The sequence below is a fragment of the Piliocolobus tephrosceles genome, chromosome 4 (assembly GCF_002776525.5).
Source record: "Piliocolobus tephrosceles isolate RC106 chromosome 4, ASM277652v3, whole genome shotgun sequence".
NCBI lineage: Eukaryota > Metazoa > Chordata > Mammalia > Primates > Cercopithecidae > Piliocolobus > Piliocolobus tephrosceles.
The window spans coordinates 111,672,168-111,689,441 of record NC_045437.1 but is presented as its reverse complement, the minus strand read 5'-3'; the positions used below and the strand labels follow the sequence as shown (position 1 = coordinate 111,689,441).

General features: G+C 54.6%; 1 protein-coding gene across 2 annotated transcripts in view; it reads right to left on the bottom strand.

Annotated features, from left to right (window-relative positions):
- Positions 1–17,274, bottom strand: part of ADAMTS2 (ADAM metallopeptidase with thrombospondin type 1 motif 2) — a 223,306-nt gene that overhangs the window by 34,437 nt on the left and 171,595 nt on the right. The window contains exons 6-11 of one of the 2 annotated variants that reach the window (XM_023193716.2): positions 10,083–10,239; positions 6,173–6,278; positions 5,425–5,568; positions 4,869–5,001; positions 3,494–3,607; positions 2,039–2,564 (exon numbers count right to left, since the gene is read on the bottom strand). In XM_023193716.2, the coding sequence (XP_023049484.1) occupies positions 2,493–2,564; positions 3,494–3,607; positions 4,869–5,001; positions 5,425–5,568; positions 6,173–6,278; positions 10,083–10,239 (726 nt within the window). In that variant the 3' untranslated portion in view covers positions 2,039–2,492. Of the gene's footprint in view, positions 1–2,038; positions 2,565–3,493; positions 3,608–4,868; positions 5,002–5,424; positions 5,569–6,172; positions 6,279–10,082; positions 10,240–17,274 lie in introns of those variants that run through there. The other variant, XM_023193715.2, reaches the window with a different exon arrangement.

Sequence of the window (17,274 nt, the reverse complement as noted above, 5' to 3'; positions counted from 1 at the left end):
CCTGCGTGAAGAGTTCATCCTCTGATCTCCTCAGTGTGATGACCCTGTGTGAAGAGTTTCATCCTCTGATCTCCGCAGTGTGATGACCCTGCGTGAAGAGCTCATCCTCTGATCTCTCACCCATTGTTCGAAAAGAAACCATTTAATGTTGTTGACATGTTTTATAAACATATGCTTAAGTGCCTACAAATATTCCATCCACTAGAGAGACTTCAACATTTAAAGGGAAAGGTTATGTGTGCTGCGTGAATTTGGAACCCGTCATATGGGGAAATGAATGAATGAATGAATGAATCTAGAGCTGAGGAGATATGTAGCTTCCTCAGCCTAATCCTCTGGCCTGTTGCCTTTTTTTTTTAACCCAAAGGGAATGAGCCCACCTCTCCCCTCTCACCCAAACCGGCCAAACCAGCCTGCCCAACACACTCAGTTCCATGGAAAGGCTCCCCCCTCCCTGCCCCCACCCCACCCCTCCCACTGAGCAACCTGGCCCCATCTCTCACTACCCTGGTCCTCTGCTTCATCTCATGGAGGCCAAGGCTCTGAACCCGCAGGCACCGCAGCATCCCTGCCTCCCGGTGCACACGGGTTCAGGGCAGGCAATGGATGGGCCATGCAGCCGCACAGCAGAGGGTGAGGGCAGATCACCTGTGGGCTCTGTGGCTTCTCTCCCAGCCACCTCCGTGTCTAGAATCTAGAGACAGATCTTCTCTCTCTAGGAAATGGTGGCAGCAGGAAACTGGGTGAACAGAGGTATAATGAGGCAACGGAGGCCAAGAGGGGAGTGAGGTGCTGGGACAGCCAGCAGGAGTTCCCAGTCAATGGCCTCATGCAGAGCCTGAGCTCTCCACAGACCCCTGCCAGGTGTCTGGGGATGCAGACGGACAGCTCTGTCCCAGAGCCACTTTCAGCAGGCAACCTGCCATTTCTCCAGCCCGGCCAGGCTTTGCCTTGCTCTCTCCTCTCTCTCCTTCCCCTCTGGCTCCCCTTGCAGGGAAGGGTGGGAGAGAAGATGATTGCTTTCCAGACGTAAAATCACAGTGCGAGAGAACAGTGATGCATAGAACAGGGAAACATCCAGACCCACATTCAGGGATTCTGACAGCTGCCCGGAGAACCCCCTCTTCCACGTTCCCCTAACACCCCCGCACTGAATCCTGATCTAGGTCAGTTTCAACCTGTGCTCCTCGGGAACCAGGGGAGGCTGAGCAGAGCCCCAGCTCTGCCCCTCAGTCAGCACAACTATTCTTTATACATAAAAGGCAGTTTCACTTACTGGGCTAAATGCAGAGGATCCTACCACCAAAATGAGTGAAGGGCTGCGGCCAGGTCAGTGGTCTCTGTGAGGAGGGGACACTTTGGTTGCATCTGCTCCCTGTCCTCACCAGACCTCCCCCACCCCGTTTCTACCTTGCAGGAGAAGCAGGGGGCAATCAGCTGGGGTGCAGGCCAGCCACACACACACACATGTGGGGTCCCCACCTGCTCCTGCTCCTGCTCCCTGGGCCAGCACTGCTCCCTGGGCCAGCATGCCTGTGCAGGGCCTGCCTCCCATTCCCTGTGCCTCCTCCCTGCCTGGGGTGGGTGGGACGGGCAGGGAGCCACGCTTAGCTGGTCTTGTTCTCCAACTCAGCTTTCTGCAAGCACCCCCTGGGGTCATGGCAGATGTTCTGCCCTGTTCCTTCTGCTGAGGCCCTGTGGGAAGAGGACTAGCTGGGTGGTTCTGGCCTCACCAGGCCCCCAGTGAGTTACCAACAACTCTAACCCTTCAATAAATCTGGGCACATCTTAAAAACACCAATTCCCAGGTCTTCAAACAAAACCTTATACACGAATGTTCACAGCAGCATGACTCACAATGGCCAAAAGGTGGAAACCACCCAAATGTCTCTCCATGGAGATAACGGATACACCAAATGTGGCACATCCACACGACGGGAGGTTATTCAGCGATCGAGAGGAATGGAAAGTGGACAGATGCCACACAGGATGACCCTTGGAACCATTCTGCTGAATGAAGTGAGTCAGATACAAAAAGCCACATATGTATGATTCCATTTATATGAAATTCCGGAATAGGCAACTCTACAGAGACAGAAAGCAGACTGGTGCTAGCCAGGGGATGGGGTGAGGAGGGAAGGGAGGAGTGACTGATAAATGAGGCTTCCTTTTTGCAGTGATGAAAAGCTCTGGGACCGGGTAGTGGTGACGGTTGCCCGACATTGCGAATGTACTAAATGCCACCGAATTGTGCACTTCACTTTTAATTTTAGTTTTTGAGACAGGGTCTTGCTCTGTCGTCCAGACTGGAGTGCAAAGACACAATCTCAGCTTACTGCAACCTCCACCTCCCAGGCTCAAGCGATTTTCATGCCACAGCCTCCTGAGTAGCTGGGATTACAGGCACCAACTACTGCGCCCGGCTAGTTTTTGTACTCTTAGTAGAGACGAGATTTTGCCATGTTAACCAGACTGGTCTTGAACTTCTGACCTCAGGTGATCCACCCGCCTCGGCCTCCCAAAGTGCTGGGATAATAGGCATGAGCCACTGTGCCCAGCCTGAGCTGTGCACTTTAAAGTGGTTCGGATAGTGAATTTTATGTGAATTTTACCATAGTTTAAAAAAGAACACCCAAAACAACGATTGGATCCTGCCCCCAACAAAAGTCTTCAGGGGTGGGCCTGGGAATTTGTTTCTTTCAGAAGCTCCACCAGGGACTAAAGTTAGGTGGCTGGCCCAGTCCCGAGCCAAAGACTTCCATCAAGGAGCCACAGGTCCAGACAGTTTGGGGGCGTTCCAGGCCTGGCTGGGATGTACACTGCTGTCCACGCCCCACTCCCTGCCCCCACTGCAGGGCCAGGGTGGTCTCAGTGGGGCTGAGCCTTCCTGGGCAGGGATCCAGGCTTAGCTCATTTGCATATGCCAGCCCCCTAGCAACTAACTGGCAGAGTAGGGGGTGTGTGATTTCATCTGAACCAATGAGAATCAGGTCTGGAGTTCTGGGAGGACCATGGGGAAGAAGCCCTTCTTTCAAGAGTCACCGGGGGTGGGAAGTGGGCCTGGGGCAGCCATCAAGTGACTTTGAAGGACAGCGTGCCCAGCGAGGGACAAATACCGAGATCCTGGGGATGGAGAGGTTAAGCCTCATGCTGGGCCCAAGGACTCCAATGCTGGCCTCAAGGTGAGGTGACCCACAGTGCCCAAGGGTGACCAAAGGCTGCCAGGACCCCAGAAATTACTCCTTAGAGGGGGATTCCTGAGTGGGGGGCATGAAGCATTGTGAGGAGCTCTCAGATGCCAGGTGTGCTCCAGCATAGGGTGGAGGAAGCTCTGGCGTATAGTGTGTGAGGGGTAATTAGAAAGGGGAGAGGAGAGGGCAGCAGAGGTCCCTGAGAGGGTCCCCCACCTCCACTTCAGGGCCTGTCCCTGGCGACTTGGGCACCTAAGATTCCTGGCCTCTGCACTGCTGCCCTGCCCTTGATCCTGCCTCACCTTGCCAGGTGCACACATAGTCCCGTCCAAGGGGGGCCCCTTCTTGGTCTTGCAGAAGTAGGGGTTGTCCGGGTGGCTGCACCACAGCTGCTTGCAGGGGTCGAAGGTCCGGAACTGGAAGACAGAACCACAGCTTGCCAGGCCCTCCCACCTCAGGGACTTCCCAGGGGTGCCACCCACGCCCTGGGTCCTGTAACCTGAGATGCCCCAGTGGGACTGGCCTGTGATGGGCCTGTGTGGCTGGTGGGTGTCATGATTCTGGGGCGGTGAGGACCTTGCCCGTACACCGTGGGGGCTGCCGCATCCCTGGACGTGGCTGGGCCTCTCTGCCTCCATTCCTTGGAGGCTGCACACCTCAGGGGGCCTGGCAGGCAGCTGGGCCCTGTGTGCCCGCCTGAGGCTAAGTGCGTCCCTTTTGACCCTTTCTTTGCTGTGGATTCCCCTCCTAAACCCAGGTGAAGCCCTGCCCCCACCCCACAGGCCTGCCCCCTCTGCAGCCGCGGCCTCCCCCGGACTTCACAGTCCTCTTGCCTGGCCTTTCTGCCTCCTGTCCTGATAGCACTTCCCGCAGGACAGCCCTGAGGGATCAGCTGAAACTCAGCCGCGGCCCTGAGGCTCCCCTACTCAAGCCCTTCCAGAGCCCCCCATCGCCATGAGAATCGAGTCCACTGTGCTCCTTAGGGAGTCCTGGAAGGAGTTAGCCCTCCTGCATTGGTACTCGACTCCATCACTTGCTCGCTGTGTGGACTCAGGCAGGTTACCTAGCCTCTCTGGGCCTCCGTTTCCTCATCTGTAAAATGGGACTACTTTGCTTCTTTCCTTCATGCAGGAGAGGTGAGCATTAAGACGCTCACAGACACTGAAGCTCCCCCGCACAGCCTCCACGCTGATGGCCGGTTCCTCTGACGGCTGGTTCCTCTGACGGCTCAGCCCTGGCCCTCAGCCCTGGACAGCATCGAGTGCTCCTATGCCTGCCACGCTCTCCTCCAGGCCTCTGTACCCGTGGCCCTCCCTTCCTGAATGCCCTCTCCTTCTGCTTAGCCTGCAGGCCTCCCTTCTTCCTTGGGAGCTCTCCTGACCTCTGCAGGCTGACACAAAGGCCTTGCCAGGCTCTCACTGCCCCTGGCTGACACCCTGGTCACAGCCCTGTCACCCATGTGCTTCCTGCCTAGGGCCGTCTGGGCCTGCCAGGTGGGCTCAGGGTGCCTAGCGGGTCGGGAGTGGTGGGTGCAGAGGGAGAGGCTGCCACTCTGGAGGGCTGCTCTGCGCTCCCCACGCTGGGCTGATCCTCACACTGTCCCAGGAGCTGCCCCAACACCAGCACACCTCCCCCGAGGTCTGGGAGGGGACCCTGCTGCAGGGCTGCCACACTCACCGCCGTGCACATCATGTAACCCAGGCCGAAGTCAAAGCGGCACTGCTCGTTCATGGAGTAGTGCAGCCCTGGGAGCTGCGGCAGTGCCGGCCAGTCGTGGGCGAAGGGGTCATCCCGTAGGCAGTCATAGGAGCTGTGGGGGACACACGGGACCGCAAGCAGCGTTCAGCATGGCTGACCATTCAGCCCTGGAGGCAGCTGAGGCCCCTGCTGGAGCTGCCACAGCAGCCCTACCTGCACATCCCGGCCCCTGGCTGTGCTGCCTCAGTTTCCCTGCTGCATCTCTTGTCCTTGGTGTAAGATACCAGGACCCGGCTTGCACAGACCCCAGGGTAGCTGCCTTGCCTACTTGCCATTCAAGGACAGACTCCTGACAATGGGTTCTCCTCCAGACACCAGGATCCTCTCACAGGTGTGCCCTCTCTCCTCCCCTGCACACAAGGCTAGGGGACCTGAGGTCGGAGGGCTCTGGCTCCGGTGCATGGGGACTTGCACCCTCCCAGAGCTAAGCCCAGGGACTGAGGGGTCGCCCTTGGAGGACAAGGGTGGTACTCACTGCAAGTAGCGGCTCAGCTCCTGCTGGCTGCAGCGGGACCAATGGAAGCGGTGGAAGGCGGCCTGCACCAGGGGCGCCATGATGCTGCCCAGCCGCACCTCGTCGCCGCAGCGGTTGCCTTGCCCGTCGTGCTCCATGCCCAGCCTGTGAGGGGTGAGGCAGCTGGCTGAATCCTATTGGCACACGGGCCTGCCAGCCCCACCCCACCCCGATGATAGGAGGGAGCCCCATCTTTCCCTCACGGGCTTCCCCTGACCTTGGCCCACCCTGAGCCGGGTGGCACCGACCTGCTGCACTTTGAAAGCTGAGGCACTCTGGGGAGAGTGGTAGTCCAGCGGGTAGTCCCCAGGTATCCTGTCCCCAGGAGGGGCATGCACACCTTGGCGGAGCCATGGCTTCCCTGCTTCCAGCTTTCTGGGCGAGCCACCCTCCAAACCTCCGAGCCTCCTCTACAACATGGGGTAGAGCCCACCCTGCCTGGGGGCTTGGATGGGATAATGTGGCAAGACCCCAGCTCTAGCTGGCCCAGAGCGCCTGCCCAGTCTGCAGGTGAGCCCTTCCTCCTTTGGTTGTTGCCTTCAGCAGACAGTGGGCCTTGGGCCAGCACTGCCCAGCGCTGGGAAGACAGGAGACCACACCCCAAGTGGCTTTCACACAGGGTGTGTCCCTCTTAAGGCACAGAGGAGAAGTGGGCGGCCAGGGCTGGGGATCCTAGGGAGGCCCCTGTGTGCCCCGCCCTTCCACTTACACGTGGCCAGTCTCATGGGCCACCACGAAGGCTGAGGAGAAGCCGTCCTCGTGGTTCAGGGTGCAGCTGCGGACCGGGTGGCACATGCCAGTGACGGGAGCATAGCCTGGGAGGAGAAAAGAGGCGGCTCTAGAAGCTGCCATAGACTGAATGGGAAGGTGAGGCCTGGCCCAACTCCCAGGCGCTACTTCTCCTCAAGGCCCCAGTGCCTCCTGTTCCACAGGTAACTACCCCCAGCTGGCACAGCTCAGAAGACACCATAGCAGACACCTCATAGCCTGTGACATCTGGCTGACAGCAGGCCCCCAGCCCTTCACCACCCAAGCCCTGTGGCCGTTCTGCCTGCAGCAGCTACACTGCAGCTGGGCCCTCTCCTTAGTCAGATGTCACCTGCTATGGCTTGTCTGACACCTGACAGTTTCCTGCCTGCGGTTCTCTTTCATGCCACCTGCCCCTGCTCACTGCCTGCCTCACTGAGTGGCCCCTGAGCAGCACCTGCTTCCACACCTCTCTCCCTGCTAGAGGCATCCTGCCCCTCATCTGCCTGGCATCATGCCCTCCAAGCCCACCTCCTCTGGGGGGTGTTTCCTGGGTCTCCCCTTGTTTCTCTGGGGTCCTTGAGACCCCAGCTAAACCTGTTTCCATAATGCTGCAGAAGGCTGCAAAGCTGGTCAGCCCATATGCCACACTAGCCTGCAGAATCTCCCAGAGGGGCCTGGCTGGTGTGGACTGAGAGGTCAGAGCCACCGCAGAAGATGAGACCAGTGGCCTACGACAGCCCAGGGCCAGGGGGAGGGCGGCAGAAGTTCATGATGCTGAGACCCCACGTCAAACTGCGGAAGACAGATAATGAGACCGATTCATTTCCCCAGCTCTTGTCTCAGCAGAGGGAGGTGGCTTGGGCAAAATAGAGAAGTGCATTCAGGGATATGGGTGCCACATGAGGTCTCTACTTGTACCCCTGGGAGTCTTCCTAGAGGCCTGCCAAGCATGGAGCCCTGACTTTCAGAACCCCAACCTGCCCTCACTCCTGCCACGCCCCAGTGAGAGACCCTGAGGCCACGTGTTCCACAGAGAAGGGAAGGAGGGTCACTGGGACCCCGGGTGAGCTGGCGGTGTATGCCCCTAAAAATAGAAGTGTGGTGATCCAACCCTTGTCTCTTCCCGTTGTAATAAATAGGGAAATCTGCATTTTTTGCTCTGCAGATTTTGAGACGAGTGTTGAGTCTGTGTGCCGGAGCGGAACGCTGCCATCTCCTCTTTGTCCTTTGTGTGCAAGGCTTGCAGATGCATCTGCCTTGTGGGAGGCTTTTCATTCATCCTACTTAGCATTACGGGAGCCTGCAAAATTTGAAAGCGCATCTTTATGTTTTTCTTTGTTTTCTTCCCTCTTATTTTACTGTGAGGCTGTTTTCTCCATCCGGAATCTTATTAGATAGAGTGTGCCTCCTCGATGGAGGATATGTCTCCTAACTTCTCTCATGTTCATCTTTTTGTCTTTTGCTCCCATGGGGAGATGCCCTTGACTTTTCATTTCAGCTTTCGATTTTTTTTTTTTTTTTTTTAAGATAGGGTCTCACTCTGTCACCCAGGCTGGAGTGCAGTGGTGTGATCCTGGCTCACTGCAACCTCCGCCTCCCGGGTTCAAGCGATTCTCCTGCCTCAGCCTCCCAAGTAGCTAGGACTACAGGCGCCTGCCACCTTTGCCCGGCTAATTTTTGTATTTTTAGTAGAGACGGGATTTCACCGTGTTGGCCAGGCTGGTCTCGATCTCCTGACCTCATGATCTGCCCGCCTCGGCCTCCCAAAGTGCTGGGATTACAGGCATGAGCCACTGTGCCTGGTCTAGCTTTCAAATTTTTTACTTTCCCCATCCTATCCATAATTTTATACAAATGCTTTGTTGTTCTCTAATTCTTCCTGGAAACCTCCTCTCGGTTTATAGATGTATTTTCTCAAACATTCTGGGAATACTACTTTTAAAAACCTGCTTTTCTTGTCTCTAAATTATCTCTGTTTCCTCTAGAGCCAGTTTTCAAACTTTTTGTTTTGTTTTACATCTTGGTCCGTCTTTTTCATGCTGTAACAATTTCTTGTGTTTTGGGTTTTAAAAAAATATCTGGTAACCCTTGGCTGTCCTTTCATATTTTTTTTTTCTTTTCTTGAGACAGTCTCATACTCTGCTGCCCAGGCTGGAGTGCAGTAGCACAATCTCGGCTCACTGCAACCTCTGCCTCCCGGGTTCTAGCGATTCTCCTGCCTCAGTCTCCTGAGTAGCTGGGATTACAGGCGCCCGCCACTACACTAGTTAATTTTTGTATTTTTAGTAGAGATGTCATTTCACCATGTTGGCCAGGCTGGTCACAAACTCCTGACCTCAGGTGATCCGCCTGCCTCGGCCTCCAAAGTGCCTGGGATTACAGGAGTGAGCCATCGCATCCGGTCAATTTTACATTTTTAAATGAGTGATCGGGTCACTTAATATAAAAGCTGTGTCGGTTTCCTCTCCTGGGGGATAGCTCTGCTCCCCATTAGTGCCCTCACCAAGACAAAAGAGCCACGCGCACCCTCATCACGTGGCTGGGGCAACCCCTGGCTGCACTGCGTTCGAGGGCGAGCTATCCACTCCTCACCCAGACATGGCAATTTCAGTCTTTTCAAGTTAACTAAGCTATTAGCTATGTCTTGATATCTCATTGTGGTTTTCTTCTCTTTCCTTTTTTTTTTTTTTTTTTAAGACAAGGCCTCACTCTGTCGCCCAAGCTGGAGTGCAGTGGTGCAATCATAGCTCACCTCCTGGGCTCAAACAATCCTCCCACCTCAGGCTCCCGAGTGGCTGGGACTACAGGCATCCAGCACTATGCCCAGTCTCATTGTTTCAATTGCATTTTTCCAATGTCTACTGAGGTTGAGTGCCTTTTCATACCTTTACTGCTCATTCATATTTTGTTAAGAGCCTGATAAGAGTCTCCTGCCCACTTTCCGACTGGATTGTTTTTATTATCCTTACTATTATTGTAGGCGTTCTTCATATACTTCAGATAGCAGTCCTTTTTTATAAATATTTCCCCCAGTGGATTAGCAGTGCCTTTAATGCACAAACTTTTAAAATGTGCTACTATTTATCCGTGTTTTCCATTGAGTTTGTGGGGTTTTTTTTTTAGGTCGGAGTCTCACTCTGTCACCCAGCCTAGAGTGCAGTGGCGTGATCTTGGCTCACTGTAAGTTCCGCCTCCCGGGTTCACGCCATTCTCCTGCCTCAGCCTCCTGAGTAGCTGGGACTACAGGCACACGCCGCCACGCCCGGCTAATTTTTTGTTTTTTTTAGAGACGGGGTTTTTCACCGTGTTAGCCAGGATGGTCTCAATCTCCTGACCTCATGATCCGCCCGCCTCGGCCTCCCAAAGTGCTGGGATTATAGGCATGAGCCACCGCGCCTGGTCTATTTTTTTTTTTTGTCTCTTTTTAAAGAAAACGTCTCTTACTCCAAGAACATGGAGCCGTCCGCCTATGTTATCTTCTTTCATTATTTTGCGTTTCTTATTTAGACCTAAAATCCATGTGAGATGCTCTCTGTCTACAGAGTGAGTGGAGGTGACAGACCTCCTTTCTTTCCAAATTAGCCCCACACCATTCGTTAGACTGTTTTACTCCTCTTCTCTGAAATGTCACTTTTGTGACACAAAAGTGTCCCTATACACATAGGTCCAATTCAGGACACCGGATTCTGTTCTAATGTGTATTTGTCTGTCCGTGCACTGCCCCACACCCTCACCCAGCTAAGGTGGCCACAGCCTTCCTTGCCCTGACACTCTTCCCTGGGCTGGGCCAAGGCTCCCAGGGCCCCTTGCACGGTCAGGGGCTTATTTCCAGTTTCATGCCTCTATGGCCCTGCATGGGTGAGGCTCACCTTGCATGCCAGAAGGCCCAAAGTCCTGCCGTGTGAGGAAGATGGCGTGATCGTGGTATTCATCGTGGTCCGTGTCTGGCTTCTGCTGGAGGTAGGCCCAGCGGCAGACATTCTCCAGGCTCTGAGAGGGGTTCCCGATCTCGATGAGGCTCATGGACTACAGGGGGATGGAGAGAAATGGAAGAGAGAGGTTGGCGCCTGGTGGCCCAGCAGGGGGCCGAGCAGTCTGCAGTGTTGACAGACCCCATCCACTGGGAATCTGGTCCATGTGGTACAAAGGCCCGGCCTGGTCACTCTCAGGACCTGCTCCCACTGGGCTCCATTCTTTGACATGGAAGGAAAGGTTCCCCAGTCACACTCACCTGCATGAGTTTCCATACAAAGTCACCGCAGTTTTCAGGTGAGATGCGGAAGCCAAGCTCTAGGTCATCTAAGGCCTCGCACAGTCCCTCCGTTACCCCATTTCCAGAAGTCCCTGTGTTTGTTCTATGAGGCACCTGTTCCATGAAAGGCCTCCACAGAAGGCCAATGCCATGTGGACCTCACCCCAAAGAGCTCACAGTTCTGGGAGGGTGTGTGGCAGGGGAGGTGGAAATCCCAGTGTGGTGTGCAAGGCCAGAGGAAGCAGGCGATCACTTTACATGTTCCGCCCATGTGAAGGTACTTGCAGAAACCAATGCAGGGCAGGAAAAGAAACTGCAACTGACATATTCGGTTGGTGTAAAGGTAATCGCGGTTTTGCCATTAAAAGTAACGTCAAGGACTTTGGCACCAAACTAACAGAAAAACAGCTGTATCAAGAACAGGGGCATACACAGATGATTCCCACAGGAACCACACGTGGGAAGCCACTGGGAACCATCCCATTCCATTTTGTATCATGACATACGCCTGACAGCCAGGGTGGCCTCGGGACCGCGTGTCCTGCACACCCTCTCTGCACCACGACATTCGCAGGCACTCTCATTTAGACTTCAGGACGAAGAAAGCTGTCCTGGACAGAAACTGAGACTCAGAGAAGTTAAGCAGGTTGCCCGCGTCACGAAACTAGGAAGTAGAAGAACTGAGATCAGATCCGAAGAAGCCTGAAACCAAAATCTATACTCAACTCAGCGCCCTAAACTTCCTCCTTAAATAAGACGTGTACAGTATCATTTCAAAAGCGAGGCTTCTGTGAGCGGCACCCTTCCTTTTTTCCTCCACAATCCTCACAGCATCATTTTGGTTTCTGTTCTCACCATAGACTCCAAACACCGAGGTAGTTCCCTCCAAGAGAACCAACAGTCCCTCTGAGTCCTGGGCGTGTTCTTTTCCCCTTTAAGGATTTATCTGGCCATAAAATAGAGATGTGCATTCCTTGGTAGCTACGTATGCAGGTGTTTTTTCTCTTGCATAAATATATCTCTTGCATAAATGTAAGTAGAGCCACGTATTTCTCTTTGTGTGTATAAATAACAAAGAGTTAGCTGAGTGCAGTGGCACACACCTGTAATCCCAGCACTTTGGGAGGCTGAGGTGGGAGGATCACCTGAGGTCAGGAGTTTGAGACCAGCCTGGCCAACATGGTGAAAACCTGTCTCTACTAAAAATGCAAAAATTAGTCTGGCTTGGTGGCGTAATCCCAGCAACCTAAGAGGCTGAAGCAGGAGAATCGCTTGAAGCTGGGAGGCGGAGGCTGCAGTGAGCTGAGATTTCGCCACTGCCCTCCAGCCTGGGCAACAGAGTGAGACTCCATCACAAAACAAAACAAAACAAAACAACAAACAGTATTGTTAGCAAACCAGTTAGGCCCAGAAGAAGGGAGCACAACTGAAGCCTAGTAAGACAAGTCGTTCCCAGGGGTCCCAGTCAATGACTGACAAGATGTCAGACCAATTCCCAAGTCCCAAGCACAGAGTTAATTGTAAGATTTTATTTCCTGCTCCTGGGAGATGAGATAACTCATTCTAATAAGGCTTCCATGAGTCCTGATGAAATAAGTCATAAATCAGTGTGTGATGTCCTGTGACCAGGACTTGTGGGACATTGGCACAGCCTAGAGGATGCTGGAGGAGGGCAAGGGCAGGTGCACTTCCTGTTCCCATCATGACCAGGAAGAGCATGTGACTAGCTCTGGCCAATGATCTGTGAGCAAAAGTGGGGCACGTCTCTTTTTGGTTGGAGCATCTAATTGCCCACTGAGACCCTTCAGAGATCTCTCTTTTCTGGCATGTGATCTGGCAACATAAAGACAGTGGCTGCTCTGTCACCTAGGACCTGAGTGACAATGAAACCCGAATCTTCTGCCAACCCACACTGAACATACAGTGTGAGCAGGAAATCTCGGTCATTTTAAGCCACTGGGATGCAAAGTGTGTTTGTTTCTGTAGCGTAATCTCACCTACTCCAATTGATACAGGAGGAAGGGAGTAGGTATCTGCATCACATCCAAGCCTGATCCCTGCAGCTCATCCCAAGTCCCAGCCAGGTAGTATCCGCCTCTGGGTAGCCTTGAGAGGTCACAGTTCTGAAGGAGGAATCAGGTGAAAGAATGTCCTTTCTCACTGTCTCCACCTAGGGAGTGAGCTTGGGATGGCACGAGGAGGAAGGGACCCTGGGGTGGATGGGTTACGTGCTAGAGCTTGGGCCTTGTGGTTGGTTGTACTCACTGAACTTAAGATTAGCAGCCCAGATATGGATGAGCCTAGGGAACCTTATGTTAAATGAAATAAGCCAGGCTCAGAAAGGCAGATATTGCATGCTCTCGCTCATATGTGGAAGCTGGAACAGTTGATGTCATAGAAATGGAGAGTAGTTCCTAGAGGCTGGGGGGCAGCGGGCTGGGGACTGCCAGAGGCTGGTTAACATATCCGAAAGTACAGCGAGATGGGGGAAATAAGTGCTAGTGCCCTGTAGTGCCAGAGAGTGCCTGGAATCCATAAGAATGTATGGTGCATTTTCAAACAGCTGGAAGAGTAGATTTTGAATGTTCCCAACACAAAGAAATGGTAACCGAGGTGACAGATATGCTAATTACCCTGATGTCATCATTACACGTTGCATACATGTGTCTAAATCTCACACCCTACCCCAGAAATATGTACAATTATTACATGTCAATTAAAAATAACAGTAAGAGCAAAATCAAAAACCAAACAAGCATGACTTTTTAACATAAATGTTTTAAAAATGCCAGCCAAAATCCAAATCAGAAGGTCAGCACGAAGGTCACTAATGATTGCTTTTGCTAGGATGGTGGCAGGCCCCTGCTGCAGTGTGAGTGTCTCTATCCAAGACACCCAGCACAGCTCAGCAGCCTCGCTGGGCTCCAGGGAAAGCGGCCTTGCTTCCTCCAGGGCACATCTCCCAGCATCAGTGTCAAGGGAGTCCTGCCCATGATGAACTCACCTGTCCTCAGGGTCCTAAGCCCCAGGTAGTGGGACGGTCCCTTCTGATGCCCTGGTGGGCTGTGGGGACTTCTGCCTGCCCTTGTTTCCCTTTCTTGAAACATCCCCTCCTTTAATCTGAGTCAGACCCCAGACTTCAGGGGCGGGCCGTCCTGGCCAATCCCAGCACCATGCCTTCCTGGCCACCATGAAGGATCAGGGTGAACATACAACCAAAGTGGGCCAAGGAGTGGGCAAGGTGTGAGGTGGTAGCCTGTGGCGGCTGGAGCCCCTGCACTACAGCAGACCCCCCACCAAGGATTAAAGGAGGATGACACCCCTGTCGAGCTAAGACTGGGGCTGCATTCTCATCTGAAGGCTGTACTGGAGGCGGGTCAGCTCCCAGGCTCATTCAAGTGGTCACGGCAGGCCCCCGCTTCTCAGAGCTGTTGCACACCATACCGTGTGGGTGGGGCTGTCACCCATGGCAGTTTTACCCCCCACCGCCGCCCCCCACTCGAGGGAACCCAAGAAACAACAAGAGAATGCACCTCTATCAAATGCAGAAGCCTTTGATAGAATCTCAGTCCTCTCTACCCCAGGGCGTGGACATTTAAGAGACCGGGTCGGTGGGGGACATCGCGAAGGCTGCCTGCTGCTGACCTGCGTCATTTATGCATCAAGAAGTTCCTCTCCTTGTGAAAGCCAATTCTGAGCTGTGTCCTTGTCACTTGCAGCTGACAGATTCTGAGCCACATGCTTCCTCCTTTGGGGGACCCCAATCAGGACATTCTCTGGCCCATGAAAGATGGCATCTGGTCTGGGGGCAGCTGATATGTTCTGGGGGCAGTTTGTATGTTTTCCAGTGGGAGAAGGCCCTGGCCAAGTCTTTGGGGAGTCAAGAGTCCAGCCAGAAAGACATGCCCCAATGTCAGGCCCAGAGGCAGGAATGAGGCCATCGGGTAGGACAGAGCCGAGGCAGGAGCCAGGCTGAGGCCGGCTGGGAGCAGGCAGGCTGGGGGTGTGTAGGGAGGTCCGCCATCATAGCGCGTGGGCTTGTGGGGAGTACTGGGAGGACGCTGGAAACCCAAGTGCCTACAGGAGCAAGGCAGCTGACAAGTCAATGAGGCAGGTGACAAGTCAACGAGGCAGGCAACAAGTCAACGAGGCAGGCTGGTTGCACGAAAAGTAAGTCCATCTTGTGTTTTCCCAGTTTTGAAGGAAAAAGGGTACAGAGGAATATTTCCCTATTAGAATAGAGTGGGGGGGTGGGGGCGGTGATAAGGAGTGGCGAGGACTGTGGCAAACCCAGGTGCCCAGGCACAGCTGAAGGGAGCAACATCCACCCAGTGCCGGCAGGAACAGAGGCCCGGAGCCGCCGGATCAGATTTCTCAGGTCAATCGTGAAATCTGGATTTTACAGACACCTACCTAGTAGTAAACACTGGCTCAAATTAAAATTAGTTATGCAGACAAAACAACGCATCCCCCCGATCACCGCCTTATTCCAGAACCCTGGAATAAGAGCCCGGCAGTGGAGAGCCCCTTCTCCACATCCCTGCAGACTGGATCCACTCTGGCTGATCACCTCTCTCCTCCCAGACGCTGGCTTCTGTGGTTCAGCCCGGGTTCCCAGCGCCTCTTAGCAGCCAAAGTGATCCTGCTGCTGCGGCAAGATAATTTATTGAAATATTGATTTGTGTTTTTGTTCTTGCCTCGCTTTGTTCTTGGCCCATTCCAAGAAGGCAGTCTGCCACTTTCGTTCTCCAACCCCAAGGGGGTTGTACTGCAGGGTCCAGAGCTAAAGGGGTCTACGACCCCCTTCTGGCTTTGGGGTTCTGAGGAGACTCCCTGAGGACGGGACAGGGGGAGGGCTGGGGTGCATGGGCACAGGGAGGGGAAGCTGCACTGGGGCCAGGGGAACCCTGGGAGGCAGGACTTCAGAAGACATGACAGTGTGCTGGACCTTGGGAGCCTGGGTCCCAGCAGGGGGCATCCCAAGAAGTAGAGGAGAACGTTACCTCAGTGTCCAGGTACCCCAGGACTCAACCTGCCACTAGGATCTTAACTGACAAGCCATGGGGCTGCTTGTACTTTCTCTCTGCAATGTCCCAACATTTCCAAGGTCCCGGCCTATTGCTGATGGCGCAAAGGAGCCCAGGGACAGAGATCTTGTCCTTGCTGAGTCTGGAGCATTCAAGGGCTATGGGGTACCCATGATGCCCAGACATTGACCTTGTGCCCAGAGACTAGGGCAAGGGCTGTGTGCATTCTTTAAAAAGCCCTTTGGGTCAGTGAGGAAGGCATGGGGATAGAAGGGGACAGTATGGCGCTGAGATGCATGCAGGTGTGGCTGGTGCTATGTCAGGAGGGTCAGGACCTGGGGGCAGGAGCTAAGAGGCCTCAGGGCTGCAGGATGGGAACGATGAGGCAGAGACAGCACCAGTCTCTGGCTTTGGGGATTGGTAGCAAGGCAGAAGCGGAGGCCTGGGAAGGGGACGACAAGCTCCAGAGGAAAAGCGTGGGGTCCGCAGTGCATGGAACATGGTCATGGCAGTGTATTTCCTGGCCAGCTTGCTTGTGGGGAAGAGCTGGGCAGTTTGGCTTTGGGAGCTCTCCCACTTCTAGGGGTGCAGCCCTTGTGGGTGATCAGTCCCAAGCGTTAGTGGGGGCCCACGTTAGGCCTCATGGAGCACAGGTTCGAAAGGACTGAAAACTGGCCGAAGTGGGTTTGCCTGGTGGTAGCACCCAAAGCAACCATCCCCAAACTCCTGCTCATGCACCCCAGAGCCCCCTTCCCTCCACCCACTCCTTCCACTCCATGAGAGCTACAGGCAGCCTTGGGTTCTGCATGCCTCTAAGGACTCCTCACAGAAAGAAACTGATGTCCAGGCAGAGACATCGGGGTAGCTGGACAGGTCTGCAGCCCAGGAGGGAAGTCTGGGCTGGCCATGGACAGGGCAAGGCCCTCGCTGCAGGAGGAGTCAGAACCCAGGGAGAAGAGCCAAGCTCAGGTGTCTCTGCTGAGATCTCCAGCAAAGGATACTGTCCTGACATGCAGGGAGCTCCCCCGTGGGCCGCTTGGGCTCCAGCAGGACCACCTGCTGGGATGCGACCTCCTTTGCTCCTCTGCCACCTGGCCTGCATGCAGGAGGCCAGATGGGTCCCTGCTGCCTGGGGCACCCCAGCCCCCACCATCCTGCACCCTTGCTTGTATGAAGCATGGGAACTGTGCTTCCCCTGAGCGAGGAGGAGGAAACACACATTTCTCATATATGGATCTCCTCCAGAAGTGAGGGAGGCTGCATTGCTTGTTTCAACTGAGGATTCTTTCACCAGCTCACCCTGGTCATCTGCGTCCCTCCCAGTCCTGAATGCACTTGACTTTCACCTGCCTGCTTGGCTCTGAACGGCTCCTCTAAGAAAGTCTGTCTGTGTGACTCCACCTGTTCCCAGCTGTGCTGACATGGGGACCAGGAGTGAGCCCCGTGGGCCATGGTGTTCCTGGGGAGTAGCAGCCTGGACTCTGCAAGGGGGTGGCTACAGGACCAGCCAGGGGCTTTACAGGGCATCCAGTCCTCTCCCGGGCAGCCGCGGACACCCACCTTCCAGAGCAGGGGGCGGTAGATGGTGCTGTATGACTGTGGATGGACATTTCTAGACCCTGGGGCTAGAATCCTGCTAGCTACAGGATCCACCTCCTGAGTGAGGCAGGGCCTCTGAGGGCAGACTCTTCATAGCAGCAGCAGCTCCCAGAACTCCAGCTCCAGCCTGGGGGCCCCAGAAGAGCCAGGCCAGAGAAGCCTGCAGTCAAGCTGTGGATGGAG